This window comes from Doryrhamphus excisus, chromosome 3 (genome assembly GCF_030265055.1).
Source record: "Doryrhamphus excisus isolate RoL2022-K1 chromosome 3, RoL_Dexc_1.0, whole genome shotgun sequence".
Classification (NCBI taxonomy): domain Eukaryota; kingdom Metazoa; phylum Chordata; class Actinopteri; order Syngnathiformes; family Syngnathidae; genus Doryrhamphus; species Doryrhamphus excisus.
Window position 1 is genome coordinate 14,462,940 of NC_080468.1, and position 13,416 is coordinate 14,476,355.

At 41.0% G+C, this 13,416-nt stretch overlaps 1 protein-coding gene across 1 annotated transcript; it reads left to right on the plus strand.

Moving 5' to 3' along the window:
- Window positions 1–734: 734 nt before the first annotated feature.
- klhl20 (kelch-like family member 20) lies at window positions 735–10,740 on the plus strand. The gene is made up of 14 exons (XM_058066068.1): window positions 735–861; window positions 1,770–1,833; window positions 3,191–3,448; window positions 3,534–3,642; window positions 5,388–5,594; window positions 5,671–5,829; window positions 5,916–6,010; window positions 6,405–6,520; window positions 6,606–6,789; window positions 6,979–7,122; window positions 7,190–7,323; window positions 7,385–7,593; window positions 7,674–7,780; window positions 9,262–10,740. Exons 2-14 carry the CDS (start codon window positions 1,811–1,813, stop codon window positions 9,344–9,346), a joined length of 1,830 nt encoding a protein of 609 aa, XP_057922051.1. The 5' UTR covers window positions 735–861; window positions 1,770–1,810; the 3' UTR covers window positions 9,347–10,740.
- The last annotated feature ends 2,676 nt before the right edge of the window (window positions 10,741–13,416 follow it).

A 13,416-nucleotide genomic window follows, 5' to 3' on the forward strand; every position in this document is an offset into this window, starting at 1 on the left:
CAAAGGAAACAAGCTTACATCATGTAGTATTTTGACACAATATCAATGCAACACAATGTTGGGGATTCAGAAATCATAGCAAAATACAATTCACTGCATTGAAAATACTATATATATATATATATATATATATATATATATATATATATATATATATATATATATATATATATATATATATATATACTATTAAATGCTAAATTATACATCAAAATATTGATGTAGTTGGAGCATAGGAAACTTGTTTACAACCTTATAAACATTTTTTTTTATCATTAGAGACCTCCAGGTATGAATGAACACCCCTATAGTCACCTTTACAATCCTATTACACAATATATATACCTAAGAGAAAACAGGAAATGTAAGCCATACAAAACTTGTTTTCCTAAATAAGATTTTTAATATATATTAATATATTTTAATATAATAGTCATAAGACAAAATAAGACATATAATACATAACTACACACGTATACTTGTATGTTAGTACATTAAGCCAATTATACGACTTAAAGGCCAAAAGTACGGAAAATATAATTGAATATGCATATTTTTGACAAATAGGCCATAGTCATCTGCAAAATATTATTTCATATTCATTTGATTTTTTTAATGAACATATTTGAAAAATTATCCTACCGTGTTTTTAAATACTTTTCTCCGATAAAAGGGAAAAAAAAGGTGACCTGATGACGTAATGCCATTCCCTTATTTTGAAAGCGCCTATCCGGAAGCTATACATGGCATCTGACATGCGCAGAAAACACCCGTGAAGAAAAGCTGCGTATCCAACCATTAACTTGTAAACATTTGTCATGGTTGCGGTTTGCGCCTCGGATTTGGAGATGGAAATATAAGGTAAAAAATACAATTCGTATACAATTATATCATTTCCACTGTGAGCACTCGGCATTTTCACGGAGATTTAGTCTCGGCTTCTGTTCAAGTTAGCTTAGGATGTTGTGTTATGTTTCAATCATAGCCGTTCTCGTGACATCACGCTGTTTTAATTTGCTAGTGCACGTGGCCGTGACCTTTTTTAACCATTGTAAAACGCACTAAATGAGTCTTTGTCGTGGAGTGGAGTTGCTTTGGATGAAATAGGAGTCGACGTGGGGACCTTACTAGCCTGTGTGTCACTCGGGCCACTCGACATGCAAGGTGGTTTCCGACAAGCACACCATTTCCGTCATAGTGCTTTTGATTTGACATCAAATAGAGCAGACATGTTATGTATGCTAAAATGGGATGCGTCTATTTGCTGAAACTACTCGTAGCAACTGACAGGAAACGACTTTCATACTGTATAAAGTAGTCCGTGTACAGCTTTGTGTAACCGTGTCGGTTTACTGCACCCCTCAAAATAACTCCACACCACATGTCTATTCATATCTTCAAGGAAAAGTTCACTTAAAAAAAAAACGTTTTTAACCATCATGTAGGTAGCCATGATAGCGTTACGTTAACCCATAAACATTATTGTCCAAATAATTTGGAGACTATTTTTCATGAACTCTCGATGGCGGTGCCTCGGGCAGCAGAGCCGTCATCCCGACAATACGGTATAAGTCAGTAATGTAAATATAAACAAAACAATACAAAATGGTGCATGCTCACAGACGGTGTCACTCACTGCATTGCAAACTAAATGCAACCAATCAATCCAATTTTATTCTGGCATTAAAGCCCGCCTCTTCCTGCTCTAACTGGTTTGGTGAAGAGGAAGAAATAATGATGATCTGATATCGGTTTCGTTTTCTGTCTAGATTCACTTGGAGGCGTGCTACCAAACACTGTTCTACATTGCATGGACCCAAAGCTGATGCGCAGGTCGGTATGACATCATTGCCGCTTCCAAAAAAAAGACGAATAAAAGTAACGTCTTAGATATTTTTCATCCATAAAAGTGTCATTTTCTTAAATACAAAAATACAGATCAAATTTTATACATCACATTTAATTAAAAATTTTTTTAGAAATAAATGTGATGTGTATTTTTTAATTTGTGTTGTTGTTTCAGTAAACAACACCTTTTAGATAAAATTATAAATCTCATTTTGTTTTTACTTTTATCTAAAGAAAAATATCACTTTTTTTAAATAAAAAAAAAATGTGAAAGAAAAAATTGGAAATATTAACACGCATTTATTTATATAAAAAATAAATCACATTTTGGATTTTCTTAATATTTTTTTTATAGAAATAAAAATATGCATCTCATTAAACAACACTTTTTTGATACAATTATAAATCTCATTTTGTTTTTACTTTCATCTAAAGAAAAATATCACTTTTTTTAAATAAAAAAAATTATTTTATCCCAAAAAAATTTGAAAGAAAAAATTTGAAATATTAACACGTATTTATTTATATAAAAATAAATCACATTTTAGATTTTCTTTATATTTTTTTATAGAAATAAAAATATGCATCTCATTAAACAACACTTTTTAGATACAATTATAAATCTCATTTTGTTTTTACTTTTATCTAAAGAAAAATATCACTTTTTTTTAAATAAAAAAAAAATTATTTTATCCCCAAAACAATTGAAATTAAAAATTGGAAATATTAACACGTATTTATTTATATAAAAAATAAATCACATTTTAGATTTTCTTTCAAATTTTTTTATAGAAATAAAAATATGCATCTCATTAAACAACACTTTTTAGATACAATTATAAATCTCATTTTGTTTTTACTTTTATCGAAAGCAAAATATCACTTTTTTTTAAATTAAAAAAAAAAATTATCCCAAAGAAATTGGAAATATTAACATGTATTTATTTATATAAAAAATAAATGACACTTTAGATTTTCTTTATATTTTTTTATAGAAATAAAAATATGCATCTCATTAAACAACACTTTTTAGATACAATTATAAATCTCATTTTGTTTTTACTTTTATCTAAAGAAAAATATCACTTTTTAAAGTATTTTATCCCAAAAAATAGAAAGAAAAAAAATTGGAAATATTAACACATATTTATTTATATAAAAAATAAATCACATTTTATATTTTCTTTATAATTTTTTTATATAAATAAAAATATGCATCTCATTTTATTAATGACCACCTGTGTCTTCTTAGCATGGACGTTTTTGGGTTGTTTCCTTCGTAAACAGTGATGAATAAAGGGTGATGATCACTCACCTGGTAGTGTGTATGGTTTGCTTCAAGGGCCACCAGCGCACGCCAAGACGCCACAGGAATGGACATCACTAGCCGCTGTACTCTGGGCGACCCCAATAAGCTCCCTGAAGGGGTACCCCAGCCTGCGCGCATGCCATACGTGTCAGACAAACACCCTCGGCAGACGCTGGAAGTGATCAACCTGCTGAGGAAGCACCGTGAGCTGTGTGACGTGGTGCTGGTGGTGGGCACTAAGAAAATCTATGCTCACCGTGTCATCCTGTCCGCCTGCAGTCCATACTTCAGGTATATGAAGGCCACGCCGGGTGGAGACATTGCTTCAGTCAAATGTGCATCAGTTTATTGAATGGTTTTTCCCGCTTCTTTCCAGGGCGATGTTTACTGGGGAGCTTGCAGAAAGCCGACAAACTGAAGTGGTTATTCGAGACATTGACGAGAGAGCGATGGAGCTGTTGATCGACTTTGCCTACACGTCACAGGTAACGCTGTTTCTGTTCAAAACACGTTTTAGAGAATTACTTGAATATTGTTTTGCTACTGAACAAAAAAAATGGTTTAATTAACATCTCTAAGGTAAGGAATGCTAAAATGCGACTTTTAGCATGCGAACACTTAGCATACTATAATTGCTACTATTACTATTACTATAATTATTAAACACCTAAACTAATACAGGTAAGTGTTTGTATAAGTACCAACCTCTGGAAATGTAAAAAAAAAAAGTATAATTATGTTAACATGCTAACACCTAGCATCATAGCATTAAGTGTTTGCTTAAGTTCTTAATCATGAAAATGGTAAAAAAAAAATGCCAGTATGCTCATGTTAACATGCTAACACCTAAAATGATAATGGTGTTTATATATGTGTCTATCTATGAAAATAGAGCATGATAGCAATGCTAATATGTTAACTGTAGCATGCTAACACATAGCATAGAATTGTCTACCTACTGTATGAAAATGGACAAAAATGCCACAATGCTAATATTAACATACTAGTGCCTACCATGATAGCACTATCATGCTAGGTGTTTACTTGCTACAGTTAGCATGGCATTTTTTGCAATTTTCGTGGGTAGACACTTAGCACTTTTTTTGTCTACCCATGAAAATAGAGCATGCTAGCAATGCTAACACCTAGCATGATAGTGGTAAGTATTTATATATGTGGCTACCCATGAAGATAGAGCAGGATAGCAATGCTAATATGTTAACTGTAGCATGCTAACACATAGCATAGTATTGTCTACCTACTGTATGAAAATGGACAAAAATGCCACAATGCTAATATTAGCATACTAGTGCCTACCATGATAGCACTATCATGCTAGGTGTTTGCTTGCTACAGTGAGCATTGCTAGAATGCTCTTTTTTCATGGGTAGACACAAAAAATAGTGCAAAGTGTCTACCCACGAAAATTGCAAGCATGCCATGCTAATATTAGCATGCCAGCAATGCTAACATGCTAACTGTAGCAAGCAAACACCTCGCATGATAGTGGTAAGTGTTTATATATGTGGCTACCCATGAAGATAGAGCATGATAGCAATGCTAATATGTTAACTGTAGCATGCTAACACATAGCATAGTATTGTCTACCTACTGTATGAAAATGGACAAAAACGCCACGGTGCTAATATTAGCATACTAGTACCTACCATGATAGTACTATCATGCTAGGCGTTTGCTTGCTACAGTTAGCATTGCTGGCATGCTAATATTAGCATGGCATTTTTTGCAATTTTCGTGGGTTGACACTTAGCACTATTTTTTGTGTCTACCCATGAAAATAGAGCATGCTAGCAAAGCTAATATGTTAACTGTAGCATGCTAACACATAGCATAGTATTGTCTACCTACTGTATGAAAATGGACAAAAAAAGCCACAGTGATAATATTAGCATACTAGTGCCTACCATGATGCACCATGTACCATGATGCACTATCATGCTAGGTGTTTACTTGCTACAGTTAGCATGTTAGCGTTGCTGGCATGCTAATATTAGCATGGCATTTTTTGCAATTTTCGTGGGTAGACACATGTACACTTAGCACTTTTTATATATGTGTCTACCCATAAAAATAGAGCATGCTAGCAATGCTAACACCTAGCATGATATCACACATCCAGTTTGCATTTGACTCTTGGTACTGGGATGTCTGCTGCTGTGGTATAAGTTTGGATAGAAGAAAGTCCAACAGCGTACCGTCTCACCGGTAGGTGACCGTAGAGGAAGGCAATGTCCAGACGCTGCTGCCCGCGGCTTGTCTGCTCCAGCTTGCTGAGATCCAGGAGGCCTGCTGCGAGTTCCTGAAGAGGCAGCTCGACCCTTCCAACTGTCTGGGCATCAGGGCCTTCGCTGACACCCACTCCTGCCGCGAGCTGCTCCGCATCGCGGATAAATTCACCCAACACAACTTTCAGGAGGTAAGACAATGTTCTTGATGAAATGATGAAATAAAAGGTAGAGCTGTCAGTCATTTTTTCTGCGTCCACATCTCAGGTCATGGAAAGCGAGGAGTTCATGCTGTTACCTGCCAACCAGTTGATTGACATCATTTCTAGCGATGAACTCAACGTGAGGAGCGAAGAGCAGGTTTTTAACGCGGTGATGGCGTGGGTGAAATACAGCATCCAGGAACGCAGACCACAGCTACCCCAGGTTGGTACAAGCACTGAAGAGGTTCGATGATGGAAATTGCCCCCTAAGTAGGCATGTAAACCACACTGGAATATTTCTCAATGTAGGTTCTCCAACATGTCAGACTACCCCTCCTCAGCCCCAAGTTCCTAGTGGGCACCGTGGGGTCGGACCCTCTTATCAAGAGTGATGAGGAGTGCAGGTAAAACACACCTGCCATACTATATTCATTCATTCATTTTCTACCGCTTTTTCCTCACGAGGGTCGCGGGGGGTGCTGGAGCCTATCCCAGCTGTCTTCGGGCGTAAGGCGGGGTACACCCTGGACTGGTCGCCAACCAATCACAGGGCACATATAGACAAACAAGCCATACTATATTGTCATAGCTATTATACTAGGCTATGCTGGGTGTGCTTTTTGCGTTATAATTTCCCTCCAGCTTATTAATTAATATTAATTAATTAATTAATTGTTCTTGTGGGGATAGTAGTCATCACATTCCTCCAATCAGCTTGGCAGGTTTGCAACTACTGAGGTGGGAATCCATGTTGGTGAGTATCTGTGCTCCTAACGCTGCCCCTTTTTGTCTCGTTAGAGACCTGGTTGACGAGGCCAAGAACTACTTGCTGCTGCCACAGGAGAGACCCCTGATGCAGGGCCCAAGAACCCGTCCTAGGAAACCCATCCGATGCGGAGAAGTTCTCTTTGCGGGTCAGTCAAACAAAAGACAAACCCCCCCAGCAGATGTTAATGCGCTGTTCCTGGCCCGCCGTCATCACCATCTTTCATCTCTCAGTGGGGGGCTGGTGCAGCGGGGACGCCATATCCAGCGTGGAACGCTACGATCCTCAGACCAACGAGTGGCGCATGGTGGCGTCCATGAGCAAACGCCGCTGCGGAGTCGGCGTCAGCGTCCTGGACGACTTGCTTTACGCCGTGGGGGGCCACGACGGCTCCTCCTACCTCAACTCTGTCGAAAGGTGAGCAGGAATCTATCCTGTTGTCATGACGACACTGCAGACAAACATTTCAAAACGTTAAGACTCGTTGCTAAATTGCCATAATATGAATTTTACACTGTTAGCAATACAATTCAACTGCTAGCAAGATTTAGATATGCATTTTGACATCTTAAGTGTACCAGCGAATGAGATATCTTTTGTTTGTAGATACGATCCAAAGACAAACCAGTGGAGCAGCGACGTGGCGCCGACCAGCACGTGTCGTACAAGCGTAGGCGTGGCCGTTCTTGGCGGTTATTTGTACGCCGTGGGAGGACAAGATGGCGTTTCCTGTCTGAACATAGTGGAAAGGTACCCTTTTCTAGCACTTCCCGGTCACGCATTTAAATGCCCTTGAATGAAAATGAATGGCGTGCAGGTACGACCCCAAGGAGAACAAGTGGACTCGCGTGGCGTCCATGAGCACCAGGCGACTGGGCGTGGCTGTGGCTGTGCTCGGAGGCTTCCTGTACGCTGTCGGAGGCTCCGACGGAACGTCGCCGCTGAATACAGGTACATGAACTTCACCTTTGTGCAGACCTTTCCAGAGATGATGGACTTGTTTGTCCTCCAGTGGAGCGCTACAATCCTCAGGAGAACCGCTGGCACACGGTGTCGCCCATGGGAACCCGGCGGAAACACCTGGGCTGTGCCGTCTACCAGGACATGATCTACTCGGTCGGAGGCCGAGACGACACCACGGAGCTGAGCAGTGCGGAGCGTTACAACCCCAGGACCAATCAGTGGTCTCCCGTAGTCGCCATGACGTCCAGACGGAGCGGGGTATGCCCGGGGTTTCAGTTCAAACTTCACGTTGCCGTGGTCACGTGGTGTTCACATGCGTACTTGATATGCACCCGCAGGTGGGCTTGGCGGTCGTGAATGGTCAGTTGATGGCCGTGGGAGGATTTGATGGGACGACGTATTTGAAAACGATAGAGGTTTACGATCCTGATGCCAACACTTGGAGGTAGGTGCCTCTCTTCTTACACTCAAATGTCCGAGTAGTAAAAAGTCCAGGTGGTCCTGCTGGACTCTACAATGCCTGTGGGAGCATGCGGCTAGCATGTTATGTGCACAGAGTGGCCTTAAGGGTTCCTCAAGGATGGGCTGCTGACGAACAATAGGGTGAGCTGCTGTGCTTTGCAGGCCCATCATCAAGCTGGTGTGCTGGCCAATAACAACTATGAAGAATAATACAGTGGGCTGCTGCGCTTTGCAGGCCCATAACAAGTATGAAGTATAATAGGACGGGCTGCTGACCTATAATACAGAACTATGAGGAATACATTGGGCTGCTGCGCTTTGGCCCATAACAACGTATTCCTCATAGTTATGTGTTACTCCCAATTATGAGGACTAATGGGACGGGCAGCTGTCAATAATGGGATGTAAGGAATAAGTTTAGCTACTGTCACTTTCCTGGCCCATAATAACATGTATGAACAATAACAGGACGGGCAGCGGTGCTTTGCAGGCCCATAATAACAACTAAGGAACAATGGAGAGGAATAATAGGATGGGCTACTGTGCTTTGCAGGCCCATAATAACTAAGGAACAATGGACAAGCGAGATGAATAATGGGATGGGCTGCTGTGCTTTGCAGGCCCATAATAACTAAGGAACAATGGACAAGTGTGAGGAATAATGGGATGGGCTGCTGCGCTTTGCAGGCCCATAACAAGTATGAAGTATAATAGGACGGGCTGCTGACCTATAACACATAACTGAGGAATAAGTTGGGCTACTGCGCTTTGGCCCATAACAACTATGTGGCCCATAATAACATGTATGAACAATAACAGGATGGGCAGCGGTACTTTGCAGGCCCATAGTAACAACTAAGGAACAATGGACAAGTGAGAGGAATAATGGGATGGGCTGCTGCGCTTTGCAGGCCCATAATAACTAAGGAACAATGGACAAGTGAGAGGAATAATGGGATAGGTTGCTGTGCTTTGCAGGCCCATAACAAGTATGAAGTATAATAGGACGGGCTGCTGACCTATAACACAACTAGGAGGAATAAGTTGGGCTGCTGCGCTTTGGCCCATAACAACTATGTGGGCCATAATAACATTTATGAACAATAACAGGACGGGCAGCGGTACTTTGCAGGCCCATAGTAACAACTAAGGAACAATGGACAAGTGAGAGGAATAATGGGATGGGCTGCTGTGCTTTGCAGGCCCGTAATAACAACTAAGGAACAATGGACAAGTGAGAGGAATAATGGGATGGGCTGCTGTGCTTTGCAGGCCCATAATAACTAAGGAACAATGGACAAGTGTGAGGAATAATGGGATGAGCTGCAGCACTTTGCAGGCCCGTAATAACAAGTAAAGAATGATAGGATGGGCTGCTTTGCAGGCCCATAAATGTTTTCTCATTGAAAAGATGAAATGCTATGTGCACCATTCTTGTATTTTGACTTTTTGATGTGTTTGCAGGTTGTACGGAGGAATGAACTACCGGCGACTCGGTGGCGGAGTGGGCGTGATTAAAATGACTCACTGTGAATCCCACATATGGTAACCCTCCTGGTTTGTCCTCACCAACCCTCACGACTCCCAAGAAAAACTGTTACGTGCGTGGGGACGAGTGGGAGACGTGTTGGCGGACGAATCCACCAACGTTCGTCCCCTTTCACGGTCAATGACTTTTACAAGAAACGATTGACATCCAGCAAGCATCACCAAGCCTCCATATTGGAGACGGTCTACTATAGGCTCCGCCCCCCCTCCCCCAAGTAACCTCGTCCTGCTTTGGTCCTTGAAGCTTCCATCTACCAGTCGTGTAGACGCCTAGAGTATGACTGCGGTCATGAATGTGTGAGGAGGTTTTAACGTCTTTTGGGTGCAACCAACCAACCAAGGCAGATGACCACAAAAGTGGAAATCGAACCAAGACCTCTCATCCTGCAAGCCTCAATCCATCCGTTCCGCTGTGGTGGCATGGCTTATTTCCTGACGAGAGAACATTACTTGTTAACTGGCGTACAGGACACTGGAACCTCAGTTAGCGTACAACCCCGTGCATGTGTGTTTTGGTTTACATTTTTTGCCTCGGTTTGCGTACACTCTCCGGTTAGCATACAATACGGCGCCTGTCTTCCACTGCCTGAGTCCAACTGTCTTCTTCATCACAGAAACATACTTGTTAGCATCCTATTGGGTTGACGCTAATGTTAGCTAAGTCATGCTACAAGTCTCTGCTTTTGAGACACACAAAAGTGGCGAGTGGCAGCATATCCCTTTCATATGCCATTTTTGTTTTTGAAATGTCTGCATGTAAACAGTTGAAATGTAAACATATAAAAAGAGTTTAGTGTTATATAACATATTTGGAAAGGATGGCTTGGCATTATTTCTGATTAGTACGTTTGGGATGGCGTGAAGGATGCTAACTGAGGTTCTACTGTACGGTAAGATGTCAAGAACAGGATGCAATACTGATCTTAGTCCCCGCTAGAAGGTTCAAAGTCTAAGCTAAACAGATTTTCCTGAATAAATGGGGCATTGTGTACATGGCTTATTAACAGAAGGGTTTGTATGGAATGGGGCCACCTGGTGGTAGAAGATGAGAATGCAAAGTGAAAATAGCAGATGATGAAAAACACAAGTTGAAAGTCGTATTTGTGTTTGAAGGAACATGTGTTTTCTCCACACAACACCTCATCATGTACATCACAGTTGTACTTTAGTGTGTACTCGGTGCAGTGTGCACTGGTTACACCCATCATAAGGAATAAATGTACTCTAGGCTTCACGTTCAAGAAAGCTGCTAGGTTTTTTGCAAGTGTTGGATTCATGCCCAAGTCCACCATGTACTTATGCAAGACATATTCTTCCATAACGCAACTGTACTCTTGTGGTTTTGCCCACAAATGCAACTTTCACTAAATGTTGACTTTCACCATTTCATTTTTTTTTTTTAAAAAAAAGGGGTTAGTGTTAGGCCCTGGCTCTATAACCCTGGACCTGGCCTAAACCCAAGTTCCTGGTATGAACCCTAGACCCTAACCCTGGACCTAACTCAACCCCAGGCCCTGCCCTAAACCCAAGGTCCTGGCATGAACCTTAGACCCTAACCCTGAACCTGGCCTTAACCTTAGGCCCTGGCCATGACACTATCCTTAGGCCCTGGCTCTAACTCTGGCCTAAACCCAAGGTCCTGGCATGAACCCTAGACTCCAACCTCAAGCCCCAGGCCCTGGCTCACACCCAAGGCCCTGGCACGAACCCTAACCCTGAACCTGGCCTTAACCTTAGGCCCTGGCCATGACACTATCCTTAGGCCCTGGCTCTAACTCTGGCATGAACCCTAGACTCCAACCTCAAGCCCCAGGCCCTGGCCCACACCCAAGGTCCTGGCACGAACCCTAGACCCCAACCCTGAACCTGGCCTTAGCCTTAGGCCCTGGCTCTAACTCAACCACAGGCCCTGGCCCTAACCCTGGCCTAAACCGAAGGTCCTGGCATGAACCCTAGACTCCAACCTCAAGCCCCAGCTCACACCCAAGGTCCTGGCACGAACCCTAGACCCTAACCCTGAACCTGGCCTTAACCTTAAGCACTGGCCATGACACTATCCTTAGGCCCTGGCCCTAACCCTGACCTAAACCCAAGGTCCTGGCATGAACCCTAGACTCCAACCTTAAGCCCCAGGCACAGGCTCACAACCAAGGTCCTGGCACAAACCCTAGACTCTAACCCTGAACCTAACCTTAACCTTAGGCCCTGGCCATGACACTATCCTTCGGCCCTGGCTCTAACCCTGGCCCTAACTCAACCCCAGTCCCTGGCCCTAACCCTGGCCTAAACTCAAGGTCCTGGCATGAACCCTAGACTCCAACCTCAAGCCCCAGGCCTTTGCTCACACCTAAGGTCCTGGCACAAACCCTAACCCTGAACCTGGCCTTAACCTTAAGCCCTGGCCATGACACTATGCTTAGGCCCTGGCTCTAACCCTGGCCTAAACCCAAGGTCCTGGCATAAATCCTACACTCCAACCTCAAGCCCCAGGCCCTGGCACGAACCCTAGACCCTAACCCTGGACCTGGCCTTAACCTTAGGCCCTGGTCCTAACCCTGGCATTGACACGATCCTTAGGCCCTGGCTCTAACCCTGGCCCTAACCCTAGGACCTGGCCCTAACTCAACCCCAGGCCCTGACCCTAACCCTAGGCCTTGCCATATTGGGTGTTAGAACATATGACATGGAAATAAAGTACATTTTAAAATGTCTCTCTTAGCCAAAAAGGTCCTCAAACCCTAACATGAACGTCATGGCCCTGTTTGAAAATGCTAAGACAAATGTTGTCCTGTCATCTGCCTGATTGTGTTGTGTACTAAGAAATGTTACTGATCAATCACTGCCTAGAATGACGACCACCATGCTTCCAGGCCTGATGTCACCGTGTAGTGACCACGCATTTCTCTTGTGGTTTTGCTCTGACAACTGAAGGAATAAAGATGCTCCCGGGGCAAGACTATTTATACAAGATTTCATCTCTGGCTTTTCTTCTGTGCAGCTCCAGAAGCCAATCTTGTCTCTACTGCTACTTTCACGTGGGGAACCTGATGGCTTTAAAATGTTGCTCATTAAGAAAGAATAGTTTTCTTTCCAAATACGTCTCAGAATTAACAAATTAACCCTTTAAACAGAGGAGTCCATAGAAACAACAAGTGTTACATTTTTTTCTGCTAAATTTCCTACTTTTCCTATAGGTTTTTTTTTCTTGTAAATTTACGTTTTTTTTCAATGTAAGTGTAAAACGTTTTCTCCTAAATGTACAACTTCTTTCACATAAATATAACATTTCCTTGTAAATGTATATATTTTTTTCCTTGTAATTTTTTTTTCTTTTAGCGTGACACAATTTGTTTAAAGCTTTTTTTTGCAACATTTCTGAAATGCAAATTTATTTTTTTTCCTCATCAGTTTACAACTTTATGCTTGTAGATATAAAGATATTTTTTTCTTGTAAATATATCACATTTTCTCAGTAAATGTACTACTTTTTTCCTATTTTTTTCCTTGTATATGTACATTTTTCGCAAATGTTCAACTTTATTTTTGAAAAATTACGACTTTGAACTTACAACTTTTTTCCCTCAATGTGAATAATAATTGCACCTTTTTTTTTAAAAAAAATACATTTTAAAAAATATTTCAACTTTATGCAATTAATGTTATTTTACCATATATTATTACAAGGTTATTCTCATAAAATGGTGACATTTTTCAAATTTTTTATTTTTTACTTCTGGTGAAATTATTGCTTTTTTTCCCTTTCTGCTGCTGTTTTAAAAAACATATCAAATTGTTTACATTTTTTCATGTAATATTTTCATAATTTAGACTTTATTTCCATAATACTTTGATTTTATTAACGCAAAGTTCAAACTTTTTCAAGAATTCCAACTTTATTGGTTGTTTTGGTTGTTAGGACTTAGTAGCCTTTTATGCTACTAAAATTTAAAAACGTTACTCTTATTAAATTATGACTTTCTCCTCAGATGAAAACCTTTTTCTCTTAATATTTTTCACTTTATTCTTAAATTACTGCAGATTTTTAAATTTTTGCTTCCTTTTTGTTTTACT